Source organism: Nakaseomyces glabratus, chromosome M (genome assembly GCF_010111755.1).
Source record: "Nakaseomyces glabratus chromosome M, complete sequence".
NCBI classification, from domain to species: domain Eukaryota; kingdom Fungi; phylum Ascomycota; class Saccharomycetes; order Saccharomycetales; family Saccharomycetaceae; genus Nakaseomyces; species Nakaseomyces glabratus.
In genome coordinates, this window is record NC_088963.1 from 1,008,809 (window position 1) to 1,028,891 (window position 20,083).

Genomic DNA, 20,083 nt, shown 5'->3' on the forward strand with positions numbered 1-20,083 from the left:
TATTCTATATTCTTTAAGATATGATCTCAACAAACTTTCTAATACTTAATAGTCTTTTTTTTAAACAAGTTAAATTTTAGCTTTCTATCCTAAATATGTCCTTTATAGTTTAGTTAATTTGATATTATTATTAACACCAGCTTGCTTCTTACATGCCTCCAACCCGAAATGCTCTCTGACCATATGAGATACTGCTACATTACCATAAAGATTAACAAATCTCCTTCTCACAACAATATTGTTGTGTGAATCTGGCTGAATTTCAACCAGGACTTTTCTCCAAGACATGTTCATTTGCCAGGCTCTAGCAATACGCTCCTGAATACGGTTCACACTTTCGTTTGGATATACCACTCTCTTCATAGTAGATCTCTTCAAGTAATGTTGCTCTGGTAGATCTTGTGGTTCGTAAACTCTATCATGAACAACACGGTCTTTCCTTACCTTAGGATTTTTAATGTATTCTTGAGTCGGTACTGGTGCGGTAAGAGTCGACAGAGCTGACATGAACGTCGATGCTTCAGAGGGTCCTTTAAATTTCTGTTCCTGCTTACTATCTGAGCTCTCAGTGTCCGTATCCGAAGATTCATTACTTTTGGTGTCCATGATTTGCCCTCTTTTGAATTTATTCATCTTGGGTCCTTTTATTATTACTTGAGGTAGAGCCCATTGTAAAAAGTTCTTACTGTTAGGGCTTTCTGAAGGAATTTCTCCCATTTTGTTATCTTTATTTGTAGTACTGACAGATTCGTTATCTGTTGGTGAATCTTCTGTAATCTTATTATTACTCTTTTCCCCAGCAGACTTTTTAATATCTTTTACTTGTGTCAAACTTCTCCAATCTAAGTATAACAAAGCTGCTGTACGAAGAGGCACTATACCATCGTGAACAATGTTTGCATATAAGGTTCTGTTCATAAACAACTGGAAAACTTGCTGTGCTGGTGGTTGAGGTATTATTTCAAGAATATTCTTTGGTAGATGTGAGTTTTCTTGCGCCAATGTTAAAGCTGAAAGACCTTCGTTAGATGTTAAGGGTGTGTATTTTAGATTCAAGTCCCTTCCTGTCAATCCTAAAGCACCCATATCAAGCGGTACAGATAAGTATAATGGGAAATCACCTATGACACCGATAAAGGGACTGGCTAGTGCAATAAAATGCATTGGTTTTATGCCAGACACAGTATTAAAAAAGTCAGGATACATAACTGAAATGTAATGTATAGCCATAGACTGAGTAGGACCACCGAGGGAATGGCCAATGAATGATATCTTATCAACGTGATACTCTTTTCTTAATTCTTCAACAGTTCTCACTACAAATTTGGCTAATCTCTTCCCCAGATAATAAATACCATGTGCCGATTTGCCCATATTGTCCATACACCCTCTAACAACCACATTGGGATTATATCGCTCTTCAATATTCATGGCCGTCTGTTCAATTTTGTCCTTCATATAGAGCATATCGCATCCTACATTCGAAAATATACCATGTGTGAGTATTACTAAATGAATTGGTTTATCAGGATACTTAGGCGGTAAGTTCCACAAGGATTTTTCATCCCACATTTTCAAACTTAGCCCCCTAACAGATGTGACTTTTTTACCCTTTGACTTCTTCACTATCTTTTTTGAAGTCCCTACTTTAAAGCTATATTTCAGAATAGGGAAAGTAACAACAGCTAGTTGTGATATAATGTCTATAGTCCAGGAATATATTTCATCTCGGGCATTCTTGGTCTGCAATCGAGAATTGGCATTGAAATAGAGTTTGGCCTTAAATTTCTCGTCCGGCTTTAAATCACTGCAAAAAGCTACATCCTCCGAACCAATATAGGTCTTATCCTCGTCATAGTTGCACGGCCTTACGTCAATATAGAATGCATATGGGCCAGTTAGATAAACTGGTCGCAGTAACGGACTTTCTAGGTTTTTAAATCTTAAATATAGTTCCTGCGTATCAATTCCATCCTCTTTAAGTTTTTTGTGATCTACTTGTAAAATGTATCTACACATACCACCTATCCCCAAGCTATTCTTCTCATGCACAAGCAATAAACCACCATCCTTTTTCATTTTGTTCTGATTATCAAAACCACCGTTAGCACCGAACGTTAATGCCGCCGAGATACCTTTGGGTTTCTTATCTGTAGTCATTAGAATGGGAATATTTACTGATCTGTTAGTCTTTAAAGATGTCTTTAACCTTTAATAAATTGGTAATAGTTCGACCAATTAGCTATGGTAATCTCGTGAACTATTTCGGATTATTTTATATTCTTATAGTGCACTAGTAAAATATCGTTACAATCCAGTGCACGGCCGTAGGTATCAAATAAAACGTTCCTGTTTTAATATTCTCAAGGTCCTATGGAGTTACAATTAAACACCAAATAAAAAAACTGCCATAAAATGACTGTATCTTCTTAAAAATCCGGTATGCTATAATATGACCAAAAGCTGGGCTAGTGTACTATCTCCGATAGGTGGATGCGCTTCGTTGGTGAACTTTTTGAAGATAATGTGTGCTGTTAGAATTGGATGCCTTCTAGTCCTTACGATATTCCAGTCCCTATATCTCTTGTCGATTACGAAATAAGTGTAAACTATATTTGCTAATCATGGCTATGCTTCCCTTTCTCAAAAATATTGTAGTTTTGTTTCTTTGTAGATCACCTCCATCTCTTCGCATGTGGCTAGAAGAAAAAAAGCTGGGAGGAAATGCTGCGTTTCGTCCATGCTAGTTCGAGTTTTCTTGAGTATTAGATTTTCTGAACGAGCATTTTTCTTTCTGCTAAAAAAAACTGCACTCCGCTTTCTTTTTCACGTATTTCTCATTTTCTAGAGAACAGAAAAACAGTGAAGCATTGCAGGAAGCAGAATCAGAATCAGACAGGCCCTTCTTTTCGGACAGTCTACGTTTACCAACAAATCATCGTACAATAAAATTTCATACACTATGGATCTCAGCTTGTCAGAATGATCCATGGTAATGAGATATAAAATACCGATTCCATGTCTTTAGTCAAAATTTAGCCCCAGCAAGTACGTTTGTATTTAATATCATACCTGAAGGAAGTTGGAAGTACCAATTCATTTATTCTAAGTTTTCTTGGTAAACTTGGATTACATATTTGAGTTAGCACATTGAGATTGATAGATAGAAGACAATGAGCCACCATTGCGAAGACGAGCATTTTGAACATGATCATGATCACGATCACGGACACGATCACGGGCACAGTCATGAGGCCCCAATTGCAACAAGTGCTGCCCAATCACTATATGAGCAAATTGATACCCCGAAAATAAAATGTTTAAACGGCGTAGGTAAAGGAGCAACGGGTAAAGAACTGTACAAATACTTTATTAAACCACACGAAGAGAAGTATAATACAGAAATATACTTGGAAAGCGATGCCGACTGCCAATTGATAATCAATATTCCATTTGTGAATAGTTGTAAAGTTCACTCGGTGGTATTGAGAACCAACGCTAACAGTTCGGGCTACTCCACGCCGCGCACCATTAAGATATTCAATAACTTCAAGAAGAGTCTTGACTTCGATACCCTCAGCGGTGAAAGCAAGGTAGATTTCAAAACTGAGCATCCTAACAATGTCGGGGTGCACAAAGGAGAAGCGTCTGTTACTGAGGATTCCAGCTTTGTAGAGTACCACTTGCCGCGTGCACAATTCCAAAATTGCGAGTCCCTAACATTATTCATAGAGGACAACTGGGCGGACGACGAAGACGAGCTTTCCCAACTGTTCTTCCTAGAGATTCGCGGTGAGATCACCGGGAAACTGAGACCTGAGAACGCTGTGCCGCTCATGACAGTATATGAATCCGCACCCAACCCATTAGACCACGCCAAACTAGAGTCCGAAGTATCCGATGGCTTGAACCTGGGGAAATAAAGTTTATGAGAAAGTGAAGTCAGAAATCAAGAAGTCCTGCCACATTCTTTATATAGTTTTAGGAAAAATCCCGCCGATAGAGCGAAGCTGCATCTTTTTGCCCCCAATTTTTCAAAAGGAACCCCGCCAGAATTTCTTGGCGTAGGCGGCTAACACAGGAAATCTACCATATGGTAGTTGGTAAGTAAGCGCCGTAGCACCGGCGAGATCCGGGCCCATAGAAGTAAGATAGTTAGCCGCCGAAACTGTATGGTCATCTCTGTGTAACTCAGCCCCTTATCAGATCTGACCGCTTGAGATATTGTGCAGCGATAGGAGCAAAACAAAAATAGCGGGTAATGCGGCAAGGGAAGGGGGGACGCGTCTCAGAGATCTCGTTAGAAAAGTAGAAACCTGCTCTTGAAAGCGCTAAACTTTCCTGTTTTGGTAATGATGAAAAAGACTAGATCTACATGCAGATAGTGGTCTGATTTGTCTCTTCTCTATCTCTGTGGCTGTCTCTCTACTATGCAATCTAAGGCATGCACTACAATTGATTTCGTGCTTTAGAGGATTAGCGTTGACCGGATTTCGGGGAATGCCGAAGGTTTCATAGATCTTGTAGCCGCCGGAGAGCCCAGCGGGGGATAGGGGATTACATTGAGTATATAAAGGGCAGGGCATACGCAGATTTATGGAGAGTTGAACTTGTTTTCACTTGTTCCCGTATATTGCAAGCTTCTGGATACCAATAATTAAGAGTATATTGTGTAAAATGATCTAGGCTAATTTTGTATATGTGGCATGAACTGACTGATACCTTCATCATGGTCGGGTTCAGTACTGAAATTGACATTTCTTTTTTTTGAGTACCTTTTGGCTGAAATATCAGTTGAGGGTAACTCATCGGTGCGAATCATAATGCGTCTAGTCATTATCTGTTTCCACTTGAAGCTAGAATAATAAGTTACGGCTTTACAAATAACGTACCTTTCGACTCAGGTACCCAAGTATTCGACTTTTTGATAGATGGCGTGTTGTTCTCTTTGAGAATCAAATCAGCTTGTGCGGAGGTTTGTGACCATATCCTCTGGGGTTCTTCCAGTTGTTTTTCCCTTTGTGCCTTATCTCAATGAGACACAATTAATTGCGATGTTGTTTCGTTATCCCAAGTTTTAATGTTATTCCGGTTTTATTTGTTCGCACACGGTTCATACAACATCTTGCACAGGGTTTTCTGAACTTTTCTTGCAAAATTTATGCATGACAAAGGAAGGAAATGATCATACTTGTGCACAATTGTACTGTGGGTATTTGGTCTAGAAACAATAACTGAAAAATGAAGCTCCTGTTCGGTAGATGTACTAGATGAAAACGATAAAAACACTATGGCAAAATGTGCTACCTGCATACAATTCTAAGATTTTTGACGAAGTAAGGGTCGTATGCATATGTGATGGCCCCTTCCAAGCATTTCATTCCATACTCAAAGTTATGTAGAAATGATGAAAGAGATTTGAAATGGAAAAAAAAGCAATTAAGAAACAAAGATTATGATTGAAACTATTCTGGTACGGCGTGATTTAACTGCCGTATTACTTAGCAATCAGGTGTTCATGGCAATTCATTTAGTCTCTGCTGTGCTGTACAACAGGAAAGTGCATACACGAGATACGTAAATGGGAAGAAGCGTTTTTATCATTTCCTCTTTAGACTGCTGGTTCAAAATCCACGGAAGAGAACCAAAAAAAGAAAACCTCTGAGAAAAAAATGGTACTGCACAGAGTGCTCTGAGGCATGAATTCATTTAATTAATTTTGGGTTTCTGGCTCTCAGGTGCCCATTTTCTATATATCAAGCTTATGTGGGAGGGGTGATAGAAAAAGTTTAACATAAAAAATGAGATAAAGTACATATAAAACCATAATCATTATATACCTGACTACTGACTACATAAGGACAAAAGAATCCTATAAACAATTCCATACCCACCTAAGTGAGTGATTTAGACATCAGGCGCTATTGTACAACTAAGGAAACTCAAAATAATATACCGATTTTATATCTAACACTAGGTGTTGACACAAGCAATATTAAATCTGAGAAGGAATCGTTATCAGAAAGTGTAAGAAAAATATTTCTTTTACTAATACCATATTACTATAGCTCAGTTGTATTTTGAGGTGGTAATATTAGTACTATTGATACGTTAAAAACAAAAGACGCAAGAAACTTACGGCCAATATTATTTTCTTTAGTATCTAATAATATATCAGTTTTAAACGTTTTCGGAAATAGACAACAAATAGACAAGTCACACCAAATATGAATAACGAGCCGTTTGATATCCTTGGCTTGATGCAAGGACCTCACTTTTCAAACAGCGGTGATGATATTTATACAAATGGTCGAATGGAAGTAAAATATCCTCCTATTGGTATTGATGACGAAGGGCAAAATATATCTGGAAATGGTATAGGCTTGGATTATGCTCCTTTCACACCAGCTGGCTTAAGTGGTAGCGGGCAGTCAGCTATGGCGAATTTCCAGCAGCAGAACAATATTAACTCAGCTGGCTTTCAAACACAACTGACTCCTTCAAATATTGAACTACACAATAATTTGCAAAATCTGCGAACTCCTCCTGACATAATAAAAACTGAACAATCGATAAGCCCTAATTTAGATTTTTCTACATCGATAAACGGAAATTTTAATACAAATAATTCGATATCGGGTGATAGCAACAATGATAAATTGAATACCACAGCAAGAAGCACTTTCAGTCATCATAGGGAGAATTCCAATCCAGGCGATAATATTGATGACAAAAAGAAAGCTCAAAATAGAGCTGCACAAAGAGCGTTCAGAGAGCGTAAAGAGGCCAAGTTTAAGGAACTACAGAGAAAAGTGCGAGAATCTGAAATAGATAGAGATCAGTTGTTGAAGGAACTTGAGAAGCTAAGAAAGTGGAATATGGAAATAAATGCTGAAAATAGAAAACTTTTACAGAAAGAAAGGTTAGGAAACAATGGAGTCTACAGTGGTAATATGGAGTGTTCAAGCTCACAGAGTCTCCCTAATATGGAGCAAACGACATATATTTTTCCTTCTACAAATGAATGCTTTGAGCAATCGATAAACCAGAAAAATTTAAGAGATAAGAATCCAGAACAAATTTTTGAAAGAAAACCAGTTTACTCCGCTGCTGGTAGATTTCTACAATACGAGGACGAATATCCTGATGATGTCCTCTTGACTGTACCTGAAACTTGGGAATACCTAAGTCAGTTATCGGAAAACGAAGAGTTTGATGTTCATGAAGTGATGGAGAGGTTAGTAGGTTTGGAGCAGTGTCACCCATCAGGACCAGCTTATTCAAAGCAGAGGATCGATAATTTAGTAAAACAATCAATCGAAAATAATAGGTAACCATATTATTGCCTTATAATGAAACCAACTGTCATTATCGATAGGTAATGAATCTCTGCAACTGATTTCTACATTATGAAACAGTTGTTTGTTACTGATTTTATCAGAGACGTTGTATTATCACTTGTTTCGGAGCGTCTGTACCTATTTTTAACGCTAGAATCTACAAACTGTCATTAAAGAAGTAATTTAAGCTGTAGTGATCATTTAACTACACTCTTTTTTTTTGATCTAAAATGTACGACACAATATGTTGAAGACAATGAAATACTTCTGATGAATATATACCAGGCATGCTCTCATATGTTTGATTTAGACTCAGCTAAATTTTAAAAGAAGTACTACCATATAAGGCGCTAATCTATGTAACTTCAAGTAATGCTATTAAATAATTCATGTTTTCTCATATGTTTATGAACTCTGTCACATACAATTTTTTTTTGATTAACAATGACAATTTGGATTTCGGCTTTTGATACAAGCGATGACATGAAATACTATATGAATACAGGGTCATATCCACCAAAATGATAAAGAATGCCATTAATTGTGGCATGTATAATATTGTTTCATTTTTTTGCTGCCTAAACAATTGAACCTAGTCTCCTTGATTGAGTTCAAGCATTCAATATGGCCGCAGATAACAATCTATTAATGCAGCTGGCAGAGATGTTTCCAGATCATCGTCTTGAGACTCTCGCTAGGTGTCTGGAGGACTCTAACAATGACGTTAATTTAGCTTGCTCCATGGTAATCAGCGGTACACATATTAGTGTCGGAGAGGATCTGCATAATGACAACACTACTTTAGATGAGTTGTATAGTCTTTTTCCGCAAATACCCAGAGATGATATACAAACCGCGTACTATGAGCACAAGGGTAACAAAGAAAAACTTTTTGATAGTAATGAGGTTGTCTTAGAACTGCTAAGCTTAGAATCCATTAGGAATCAGAAACTAGAAATTGACCAACCTGTGCTGAGTTCGACTGTTAAAGCAGATGAGAACACATCAAAATGGGGGAAAACGCACAATAATATTGAAACAATAATAAGATATACTAATGTGGATAGAGAGAGAGCGAGTAAATACTATACTAATAATCTCTTTAGTGCACCCTTAGCTATTATAAGCATAATTAGAGATGGTTATGAGCAGCCGATAATTTCAAAAACAAATACAACAAATAGAAAGACTGCTTTTAGGAAAGGCGCTATAAGGGGAGGTCGAGTACAGTCTAGTCATGGTATAGCGCACCGCAAGCAAAATGGATTGGACCTGAAAACGGAAAACTCATTTGAACATCTTTGTGATGTCACTGATAACATGTCAGATACGATTTCTACTGTTGAAGCTCCTACATATGAGGATGTCGCCGATCTGAAGAAATTATTATCTGGTGAGCAGACTCTGAGTGCATTTAATATGGAATTTATTAATAAGGCATATCGATATTATCACTTAAATTTGGACAAGCTTGCATCATTAATTAACTATTTGAAATTAAACAGTGCGTCTAAGTTAACATTTATTACAGCTGAAAAAATGAGTGCTGAATCATTACAGCATTCCACAGATGATGTTGGCATGAGAGTACCTTATTCGAAGACTATTAAGAAGAAATCTACAGTTAACACATCTCCTGCATTAACAAAGAATATGATTCAAGGTAAGGAAAACTTTCAAATTGCAAACAAGATGGTGGTAGAATTTTTCAATACCTACAAGCTAGATTTTCATGGATTTTTACCACAGGAGGCTGTTAGAATTGCAGATATCTGTTTGACTCAATGGTGGGCAGAGGAACTGTCAAATCGAGAACTCAATGCAGGAAAGCTTAATATGAAGAAGTCGCAATATATGAGCCCAGTTACTCTTATCACAGGAAGGGGCATCCACAGCGCAGGCGGATTTTCGAAAGTGCGGATAGCCATAGTGAAATACCTACAAAATAATTACTACATTTTTGAAGAGTTCCCATCCTATTTCATTGTTAATGGAAAAGGTAAGGTTTTTGGCTAGCCATTTCAATTTGTACTCGGTAATTTCCTGTTCCATTTCAAAAGGGGCTCATCAAATTCAACATTATTATCTACTGCTTGTTTGACCTTGTAATATTACGTCTTAGGCACTTGCCTCATTTACTATACGTCTTAATGTATACAAATGAGGCCAATATTTCCGGTTTGAGACTATAGATATTTTATATCACGTGATTGTCTCTACTTTTTTACTTCCCCAAACCTCGTTACACCAAAAGTTTTGGAAAATTCGGGTTTCGCGATGATTTCGATTCTAAACAATAGAGATGGTGCAAATACCGATGAGGATCGACAATAGCACGTTAGCGATTGTTGAAGACAAACTATAAATTCGGACAACTTGTTTATAATCAGGGATTGTGGGCTTCGGCGCCGAAAAGATCATCGAAGAACAATTCACATAGCGCGAGCTATCTTGATTGTTTTGTAAAAGAACAAGTATAAGGATGGATTACATGAACCTAGGGCTTCGATCCCGTAAGACAGGCATAGATGTGAAGAAAAATCTGGCAAAAGATGAGTATAGTATGGAGAACATTGATGATTTCTTCAAGGATGACGATACAAGCTTTCTATCACGAAGAAAGAGCAGGAAGTCCTCCTTATTACCTGAAGCTGATATTCAGAACCGTATCTTGCCAAGTCCACTTACTAAACAGCACAATGTCAGAGATACAGATGGCTTCAAAGTTCCGCAGAACATTAATGTTTCACATAGGTCAACAATTGAAAGAGCACCAACTGAGTTTCAACATTCAGTAATAAGTGAGGATATACCAGAAGTGATACCATATGAAGGACAGTCAGCTACACCGGACCGAAATATTGAGCCTATAGATGAGGATGAACTGGCTAATATGCCGAAACCAAGGTATAGAAGTCAGTACAATTTAGGAGCTGGGAACGACGATACAGATCTGATAAATCTGACTCCTGAGAAAGATGGAAGAGGCACTTATAATGACGTGCCGGATTTGATTGATGACGAGGGAGACACTTCCAAAGATAACACAACATTCAATACTTCAGACCATGCAATGTTAGAAGATGAAGTTGAGGACGGCTTTGTACTTGAATCTGAAGAAGACCGAGATTATATGGAAAGTGATGAAGGCTCCCTGGCTGATGATACCGATGATGCTAGTGATTCTGGTGATGATATAGGAACACAATTTGCGGCTGAAATAAATAGACCTGGGAATGAATCACCGCTTTCAAGTGACGATGAGGATTATATTTCCGAAAACTCCACAGGTCACAACAGGTTGGAGGATGAAATAGATAACCCTTCCCTTCCTACAAGGTTGTCAAAACCATATGATATTGTTGACGGTGTGAGGCGATCAAAGAGAGTGAAAATTCCGCCTTTAGAATATTGGCGTAATGAAAAAATTCAATATAAAAGAAGACGCAACGAGCCCGTTTTGGATATTGATAAAGTAATAACTTATAACCATAGCGAATCTGAAGAAGAATCTGAAGAGGAGCAGAAGAAGGTCAAAAAGCAAAGAAAGCCTGTTACCAGAACGCGTCCTTATAATTATGTCCCTAATGGTAGACCAAGAGGCAGGCCGCGGAAAAATATCTCAGATGATCCAAATGGAAATTTAATCAGAAAAATCGAAAATGGAGAAGAACCTAAGGGTGAGTGGTTGAAGCATGGAATGTTAGAAGCAACTGTTAAAAATCTGCATGGCGAAGCCAAAACTGAGTTGGTTGCGATGGCTCCTAATGTCTCTCAATCTGAAGAAACGAAAGCATCTGGTGAAGACGACTATTCAATTGAGATATTGTTTGATAAATACAACGAAGCATTTGCCAGTGGGATGTTGAAAGTACCAGTAGATGGTCGTAAAAGTCCTGCTGATTCAAATACTGCATTCATTACCTTTCATGTTCTTGATGGTATAGTAGAGGTCACATTGGATGGAAAAAATTTCATCTGTACAAAAGGATCGTCATTTCAAATACCTGCGTATAATGAATATGCATTTGCAAATATTGGAAGTAATGAAGTTCGTATGTTCTTTGTTCAAGTATCCCCTCCTTCTGACTTTTATTCTGAACATTATTGAATAGTCCAGTTACTTTTTATGAATTCCCAATAAGTATTAGCATTTATAGATTTTAAACAAATTAATATTCAAGACTGTTTATTTTTGGCTAAATTATTGCCTAAAATTTGTGTTACCCATCTATTGATAACTATCGTAATATGCTTTTCTTCGTATGGTAGTGTATACTTCACTGGATATTTATGTAACTTACATAAAATTAAGAAAAAATTGCCATAATTAATAACTATTGTATCCCTGATTCAACAGAAGCAACAGCTTTTGAAGATGAACTGCTGGAACGCCCTTCCGAATCACTATTTTGCTCTGCAGCTTTTTTCATTCTAGAAAATTTCACCAGGGCGGATAAACCTTCTGTATTCTCGGCCACTTCAGTTATGAATTTATGTTGCAGCAATTCCGATGATTCCGCTCTTTCACTTACAGTGACAGCCAGGCATTTATCAATGAACTCTTTGAAGTCTTTGCTCAATCTATCAGGTTCTTGCACTTCAGGACGGCCGTTTGTCGCAATTAAATACAATGCCCTCAGCGGAGTCTCATTTAGATAAGGCGGTTCGCCCTCGATCATTTCTATTATCATGATGCCTAAAGACCAAATATCAACTTTTGGACCGTACTCCTTACGTGATACAATTTCAGGGGCCATCCAGTACGGAGTGCCCACCATGGTTGTTCTTTTTATTACAGTATCATTGACTTGAGCGCAAAATCCAAAATCAGTTAGTTTAATATCTCCATTCATTGAAAGTAGGACATTATCTGACTTTATGTCCCGATGAAGGACCCCTTTCGAATGTAGGAATTCTAAACCTTGTAATACTTCTCTACACACAGCACCTATCTGACCTTCCGTAAGAACGCAATAAGTTACAACATCAGTAAGACAGCCACCTTCCATGTACTCCATTACAACCCATAAATCAAGACCAGATAAGTATGAGTCAATATAGTTTACAATATTTTGATGTTTACTTGAGCTCATTACCATGATTTCATTTACAATTAGCTCCTTCTTTGGTTGTTTCTCCAAGTTCATCTGTTTGATAGCTACACACTGGGACTTATCGCTTCTGGAATGAGATAAATATACACCACCCGAAGCACCTTGACCAATTTTTAGGTATGTTTCAAATTTATCCTCAGGTGTTCCTGGTGTACAAATTTTAGATAATCTCGATAGCACAACTTGCATTCGTTTGTCTTTCTCTGCTTTCTTATTTCCTTCATCTCTCTTAATAACATTCGAGTTTTCTTTTTTATCTGTGTGACCTTTTATTCCCCAAGATTCCCTATAGTTTGTAGGGTGTTTGGATGTGCTGGTACTTGTACTTGTAATCGAAATTGTTTTTTTATTGCCGCTAAGAGATTTTTCGAACCTAAATGTATCTGTGGAAGTTCCAACCCGTTGTGATTTATGCGATTTCTGATCATTACTAAATTGAACAGTTGGTTCGCCATTATTAGGAAGAGAATTAACTGACGTTATTTTTGATGAGTTATTTTTCACTCGAGTGGCCTTCGGACGGTTGGGAGACTTGGGAGGAATAGCTTTTAATTCCTGTAATGCTGGTGGCTTTGGGGCTGGTCTACTTGGGATGAATTTGTCTTCAGTAGAAAAGCTTTCCTTCAAAATTAGTTGGTTTACTTCGTTTTTATGCCGACTTTCAATTGAGATTGCAGGCATCAAACTCTCATTAAAGGAAGGTTTGGCGGCATCATCATCGGCACTACTTGTTATATTTGACGGTGTCGATACTTGTGTATCATCCACACAGATGGTTCCTTTTTCTAGTGGAAATGTTTGAAGCAGTTTATCCGTTGTTTTTGAAGCTGAAACATCTTGATAAAATTGGACAACATTAAGTAGCGTCTTAATATCTTTTTCCTGCTCTTTCTTAGTAATACCATTTGACTCAAGAAGAGCTTGCCATTTCTCTGGTAAGCCTATATAATCTCCTGTAACAGGATCAAAACCAACATGATGAACATGTTTCGGGTTGTATGGTTTTGAAATTGATTTTACTTTTTTCAAATCATGTTTAGGCGGCACTTCTTGGTCACTACGATCGTTACTATTATTGCTATTATTGGACACCTTGATTGAATTAACAAACAATGAAAAAACCTCTTTCATTTTAACCGGTCGTTTCTTTTCCTGATCATGCTTAGTGCCAACATTAAGTTTACTATTTGATTTAAAACTAAAATTTCTAGAGGGTGATTTTAATGACAATTTTCTAGGGGAATGCGATAAACTCAAGCTCTTTTGATATTGAAGAGGCTTTGGTGTATTTGGTAAAGACTTTGACATTTGCTTATGCCTACTTATTTGCCCTGAGTTTATTTGATAAGTTGTATCAACTCCTTGGTTGTGATAGTCTATGGATGTATGTTTATTTGGTTTGGACAATATATTTATGCTAACTTCTTTATTATTTTGAATTTCCTCCTTGTCGGTAACTAATTCATGTTGGGTATCTTCTCTTATTGATGTATATTTGCTATGAATTGAGCGATATCTTACTGGTCTATTTGGGCTCTTGGGATCCATCGACCTATATTCTGAAAGATTATCTGAGATAAACCCTCTAGAGTATGAAGAGGAAGAAGAAGAATTTGATGATGATGATGATGATGACGATGATGATGATGATAAACGACTAGTTCCAATATGGGTTATTGTCAGCATCATAGGGTAGTCTGAGAGTTTATGTTTATTGGCATTGTGGACATTATTGACATAGTTCCTACTAATTGGATGTTCATGACCAGCTTTATTACTTCCGATTGAGCGGTCTAATTTATGACTTTTTAATTCAGCGGACATGACTATAGCACCTTAAACAGTTTATATTTACGATCAAAAACCGATTATTATCTGTTAATTTCCAATAACTCTTTTCAATCTGAAATGAAACCGAAGGGAAAGGTAGTGCTTTTGATAACGTTAATTTGCTGTATTTGTTGTATTTATTGTATGTTTTCCCTATATTTATGGCAATTGGTGTGCTGTAATTTCTTCTTACCTGTAGAATCTGATATTCATATAAATTCTTAAATATAAATAAGCAAAATGTCTGTAATAATTTTATCTCAATTGGTTTAAATTTCTTATTGGTATTCTAGGGATGATTCTTCTTTAGTGTTGGATTCAATGATGCTAAAAACTCTGTCACAAAATGTCTTTCGCTAATTCGTTGCGATTATTCTTTAGAAGAGTGGGTAGTCAAAATATAAGTTGAAAATACTTCAAAACCAAGTTTTATTCAAATATGTGGACTCTGATAGTATAAACTTTCTTGCAAGAGATAATGTAAAAAGGAAGTAAATTGAAATTAAAGAACTTAAATCCTTTTTCTCTTTTAGAAACCTTATTAAGAAAAGGTACTCATATTTCTCGACTTATTTAAATAATGCTTTTGATGAAAGAATTTTAGAAAACTATCCTTTCACCAATAGCTCAGCCGTTTCTCCTTTATGATGTATGTGTTCTAATGACTAATGGTTGTCTCTTAGATTTTAACTATGACGTGGTTAAAATGACCTTTTGTACGTACATTTCATAGCAGCATTGACAATGATTGTCTTCTGTCCATCAATGATCTACATCATTTATTGTACATCATGTTCTGAGGATCGTCAATGGCATCTTGGAATGTGATTGAAAATCAGCTAAAGAATGCGGATCCTATATTCGAAGCTATCTATCAAGGTTCAGTTTAATACAATAGAAATTCGACCATTGGAATATTGTTCTGTATATTGTCGTTCGCGAACCATTTATTCAATGGTATACTCTATCTTAATGAAAGGATAAGGACTGAAAGGTATAACTCTTGAAGACATATACTGAAACATTATACATATTTAATTTGATAAACAGCTATCTATAGGAAGTCTTGTGAGTTACAACTAAGCTTATTTTGACACAACTTATGAAGAGAGAGAATTATGATAATTGGAATGAATCTGCACCTTCAGTCATTGCTGTCAAGATTTGTTGTCTCATAACTTCTCTACTTGAGTATTTTGGAAGTTTTAAGTAGTTTGCACATGTCATAACACTGGGTAAGTAATCGTCCGGTTGTAGACCATCTTCTGCATGTTTTAAAACAACCGTTAATTTAGGCTTCAAAGATTTGAATCCACCCAAAGGTAGTTTAGGAGAGCCCGTTAAAAATTGCAGGAACATACGCTTTTCTTGATTGTCAAAAGTTGATATAATGGATATTAAATCCCTTATAGTTGGGGAATCCATGGTATAGCCATGATCAGCAACTAAATAAGTGAATAATGTCTCTGGTGACCAGTCTTCTTCGACCCTTCCAAACAGATCAGCTATTTCATTCGGGGAAAATAAAAGCATATTTTTGTAAGGAAATAGCCTCGAAAATCCATCAATAAAACTATTCAACTGTGGAGCAATACCAGTGCCCAGAAACATATCTAATACCAATGAAATATATTTTTCAACAGACGTCAAATCATCAACAGCATGATCATTACCATGTTCAACTAATTCGAAGTTATACCCCGGTAACGTAAACGTAAGTGACAGAGATTTTATTAAAGGAGTATTTGTTCTGTTGTTGTATATGTACCTCAAAGAAGCTGCCAATTGGGAGTCTATGTTGGCTAATATTGACAATTGCTGGTATACTTGATCTGAATCCAACGTCAATGTGCTTAGACCTTCATTTTTGGTAATTGCATGGCATAACATAAAAAATACAGGGTTGAAACGGAAATCCAGAATTCTATTATCATACAGCGAACGAGCAACAAATACACCCAATTGATTGAATAAATCTAAAACTTCATCTCTTTTTTTTTCTTCGGGTATCATTGGTGCTGGAAATAGTGGGTTTAGCACGTAAACCTCAGACATTGTATTATCATTTGGAGTACCGTCAGCAACGTGCTTCATGTTATCATCTAGGCAGTGCCACATGTTCAATGACTTGCGAGCAAATTCTTTTGATATGATAGCATAAAATTCCAGCGTTGGTCCAAGGCCAGTTCCAACCTCATCAATATACTCAACTTCCATAACTGTAGAATCACCACCAAACCTCTTCAGAACCTTGACACCAGTTGAGAACATGTCTTTTCTAGGGATTCTCAGTTTATGTCTAACAACTCTACCCAAGTGTTCTAATTGCTCGTCAGTGTTAATTTTGCTTGAAGAATCAACTCTGGACTTCCATAATTGGATTAATCTACCTTGATCAAAAGAAATGCACTGAAGAGCAAACATTCTAGTTTCAAAAGGAAATAAAAAGGAGAATTCTTTAGTTAGCAGAGTAGCCCATTCGGGTAGACGAATACTTAAAACAATCAAAGGTTCGTCCAATTGTCTGGCTAGTTTAGAGCTTAATTTTGTGTTCACAAAATTTTCGGCACTTATTGAACAGTTGTGCAGGAACTTTAATATTTTGAGTATATCAAGTGCTGGGTCGTCATGGTCCGCGGGAGTTGAAGACTTCATTCTGCTAATACTTTCTTTTTCGTCCCCCTGTGTTTCTTCAAATTTGTCAGATTTGGAGACAAACTTTACCTTTATTCTTTGGGACTTTTGCCATACATCTCTGATAGATTTATCAAGTTTTTCATAAGCCTTTAGTAACCCTCCAAAAATGGTGTCGTTTGAATCAATTTGATAATCTTCAAAGTAAAACTCCATGTTTTTTTCCTTTAGTAAAGAATCTAATGCATCCGCACTATTCGGATTAGATTCGTTATTCCTTATTGAAGAATTTGGAAGTAGGTTATCAAGAAATTGAACTTTTAAAAATCTCTGTTTTATAAAATCCTTTAAGTTTGTATATGTTGCAATACAATGAATTTGTACGTTTGTAGTTTCCAAATTCTTGGGTAAACCTAATTCCTCTAAATTCTCATCTATTACCAATTCTAGCTTGAGTAATTTGGTTAATAATGAAACACCACTCTCGCCAGAGATGCCACTATCAATAATAGGGAAATTCTCAACCCTATTGAGTGTACTTTGTAGTAAAGTCACAAGGTTAATGGCTTTGGAGCTGAAAATTTTTTCAAATGATTTTCTAATCTGGTAATTGTTACTTAACTGCTCTAAAAGTGTAGCAACTGCTTTTCCCAACCCTGTTGAAATCATTTCAAATCCGGATAGTTCTTCATCGTTTCCAAAAATATTTGAATAGAGCATTCTCCACAATTTATCACATTTTTCAGCATCAAATGTTTCAACTTCAATATCTGCCATAAAATTGATTGTTTGTTTGATGGAATCTAACTCTTCATTTGAATTGGTTCTATATAACGGTGCAATATCAGTAAGTTCGTCGCAATATAGTTCCAAGTATTTGAGTGTTTTTTCTGGTGATGGATAAGACAAAAGGTTAAACTTGATCGCTTTAGGTTTTACGTAGTCGGGAACAGAAATATCGTAGTTGTCTTCATTATTTGCGCTATCACTATCACTACTCTCATCTTCGTTGTTGTCGTGTGATACATGTTTCAATTCAATTGAACGTAAGTTAAGACCTGTAAATTCTTTCACTTTCTCAGATATTGAATTTATCATAATATTTATGCCTTCTCTTTTCATTGAATTTGCAACAACATCACCAAATTTGTTGAGTAATATCCTCAATATGCTTAATGTAGCCGTGCATAAGATCCATTGTTCCATTTGCTTATCGCTTATTATATTGTCCAATGAAGTAGCTAATAGATCATTGTTTTGAATATGTGACAAAATAGAAGCTAAACATGGAAGGAGATGTTTACACAACTTTTGAACATCTGTTTGTTTTGTATGAGTTGATATTCTTGCCATACAAACAAGAACATATTCCTTCATCTCAAAATCGGTTGTATTTCCGTAGAGCTCTATTAGCAAAGGTGTCAAGTCCTTAAATATTCTGTCCAGATATATGTTGCTTCCGTCTATTTCTACCTCTGTTAAAACATTATTGGAGAGTAAACTATCTTCTTCAGAAGGAAGTAGAGCTGTTATAAATCTAGTGACACTAAGAAGCAACTTCTTTGGAACAAACATAAGCTTGTCATTAATCTTTGTAGAGTTATTCTTAGCATAAACGTTTAGGCAAAGCATAATGTCTTGAACGGGCTCCTCTCTTCTTAAAAAGTGTCTCTTAAGATCCAGGCACTGAGATACTAACAAGGTCATGATATTTATGCATTTCAATTTATCTTCAAGTTGGCTGTCAACATTGGATAGAATTTGTAGGATTTTATCAAAAAGACTAGGCAAAAACAGTGAAACTAGTTGATCAGAATTTTTAATATTTCTACAAACACCAGTATAAGCGTTCAGAATATGACTTATAACATTTGAATCATTGGTGTTCATGAATATTTGAGTTAATGAAGGAAACACCTCCTTAATGTTTACAAAGTCAGCTTCAATAGCATTAGTTAGTGCATTAGTGACTATGTATACCGCTTTTCTTTGAGCATGAACAGTAAAAAAATCATAGTATCTGATGTATATACTCATTTCACCGTTTCGGCAAATATCTTTTCCTTGAATCCGCGATAGGTATTCTAATGTCTCTAAAACCTGTTCTGCAAGGTCAATAAAATCAATTTGCTGTAGCTTATCTTGTAATATCTGAATGATATTTTGATCAACCGATGAAGACATGCTATCAATATTGACCTCATAAAGGTTGTGTAGACATCTACAGGCCTGTACTTGAAGTTCAGATTCTTGTGATAGCATTGGATCTTTTAATATATCAATCACAGCAACAAGTAGCTCATCCATCGGTATAATTCTGTCTAACAGTAGCTGATTTGTCATCAAAAGATTCTCTGATATCTCTCTCAAACTTTCCATGGCAATATAACTATCTTCTGAAGCATTGGCAATATTTTCCACCAGTTTTACCATTCTAGAGTTTCTGGATCCTGTTCCTCCTTCCCTCGCCATACGGCTACTGAACATACTGATGAAATCAGAAAAGGTTGCATTTGCTGGTGGTGTAGATGTATCCCCTGCATTGGTGGTATTACGTCTATTTTGTTGTGCTTGACCCATGTGTTGAGATAAAGTTCCCAAAAGTTCCTGTAAATTCATCGCTGGCTGAGTTGCCACTCGGACCCTTCTTCCTCCGAAAGCAGCCGGTATGGCACCTTCAACATCAAAGCCATCTCCATCTATTTCTTCATCTATATCGTCTTCTACTCCTTCATGATCCTCATCTTCATCAAGGCTATGAAACATCCCATCTCCCTCTCCATCATAGTCATCTCCTAGCCCGTCATCATCACTATCTTCTTCTTCTCCATCTGGATAAACATACTGCACTTCATCTTCTTCGCCATCGGTGTAATGGTCGTCCATCTCATAGTCAGTGCTATGATCATCCATGATGAATTGTTAGTTTACCTGTGAGCTGCTTTGGATAACTGATCACTCCTATTACTACTATTATCCAGTTACTAGGAGCAAACTGAATTCAATGCCAAAAAAATATTCCTCAACTTATTAAATGAAATTGCTATGATATACGTTCCTTGAATTAAGTGTGTGCTGCACTGTGTGTTATTAATTAATGTAATACATCATTCTTGTTCTACGTTTGTGCAATTTTTGTGATGGCTTTTTTTGGGATCGGAG

At 36.5% G+C, this 20,083-nt stretch overlaps 7 protein-coding genes across 7 annotated transcripts; 4 read left to right on the forward strand and 3 right to left on the reverse strand.

Moving 5' to 3' along the window:
- Positions 1 to 102: 102 nt before the first annotated feature.
- Positions 103 to 2,160, reverse strand: GVI51_M10021 (putative hydrolase; the record flags this gene model as incomplete). The annotated part of the gene is made up of 1 exon (XM_449783.2): positions 103 to 2,160. The coding sequence occupies one exon, from the start codon at positions 2,158 to 2,160 to the stop codon at positions 103 to 105; it is 2,058 nt and encodes a 685-aa protein (XP_449783.2).
- Positions 2,161 to 3,173: 1,013 nt separating this feature from the next.
- Positions 3,174 to 3,923, forward strand: GVI51_M10043 (PITH domain-containing protein; the record flags this gene model as incomplete). The annotated part of the gene is made up of 1 exon (XM_449784.1): positions 3,174 to 3,923. The coding sequence occupies one exon, from the start codon at positions 3,174 to 3,176 to the stop codon at positions 3,921 to 3,923; it is 750 nt and encodes a 249-aa protein (XP_449784.1).
- Positions 3,924 to 6,227: 2,304 nt separating this feature from the next.
- Positions 6,228 to 7,334, forward strand: YAP3b (bZIP transcription factor; the record flags this gene model as incomplete). The annotated part of the gene is made up of 1 exon (XM_449785.1): positions 6,228 to 7,334. The coding sequence occupies one exon, from the start codon at positions 6,228 to 6,230 to the stop codon at positions 7,332 to 7,334; it is 1,107 nt and encodes a 368-aa protein (XP_449785.1).
- Positions 7,335 to 7,964: 630 nt separating this feature from the next.
- Positions 7,965 to 9,356, forward strand: CUE2 (Cue2p; the record flags this gene model as incomplete). The annotated part of the gene is made up of 1 exon (XM_449786.1): positions 7,965 to 9,356. One exon carries the CDS (start codon positions 7,965 to 7,967, stop codon positions 9,354 to 9,356), a length of 1,392 nt encoding a protein of 463 aa, XP_449786.1.
- A 466-nt stretch (positions 9,357 to 9,822) lies between these two features.
- Positions 9,823 to 11,451, forward strand: MIF2 (Mif2p; the record flags this gene model as incomplete). Its single annotated transcript, XM_449787.1, has 1 exon — positions 9,823 to 11,451. One exon carries the CDS (start codon positions 9,823 to 9,825, stop codon positions 11,449 to 11,451), a length of 1,629 nt encoding a protein of 542 aa, XP_449787.1.
- Positions 11,452 to 11,677: 226 nt separating this feature from the next.
- GVI51_M10131 (STE20 family serine/threonine-protein kinase) lies at positions 11,678 to 14,281 on the reverse strand (the record flags this gene model as incomplete). Its single annotated transcript, XM_449788.1, has 1 exon — positions 11,678 to 14,281. One exon carries the CDS (start codon positions 14,279 to 14,281, stop codon positions 11,678 to 11,680), a length of 2,604 nt encoding a protein of 867 aa, XP_449788.1.
- A 1,122-nt stretch (positions 14,282 to 15,403) lies between these two features.
- On the reverse strand, positions 15,404 to 19,834 carry UFD4 (putative ubiquitin-protein ligase UFD4; the record flags this gene model as incomplete). Its single annotated transcript, XM_449789.1, has 1 exon — positions 15,404 to 19,834. One exon carries the CDS (start codon positions 19,832 to 19,834, stop codon positions 15,404 to 15,406), a length of 4,431 nt encoding a protein of 1,476 aa, XP_449789.1.
- Between the last annotated feature and the right edge of the window lie 249 nt (positions 19,835 to 20,083).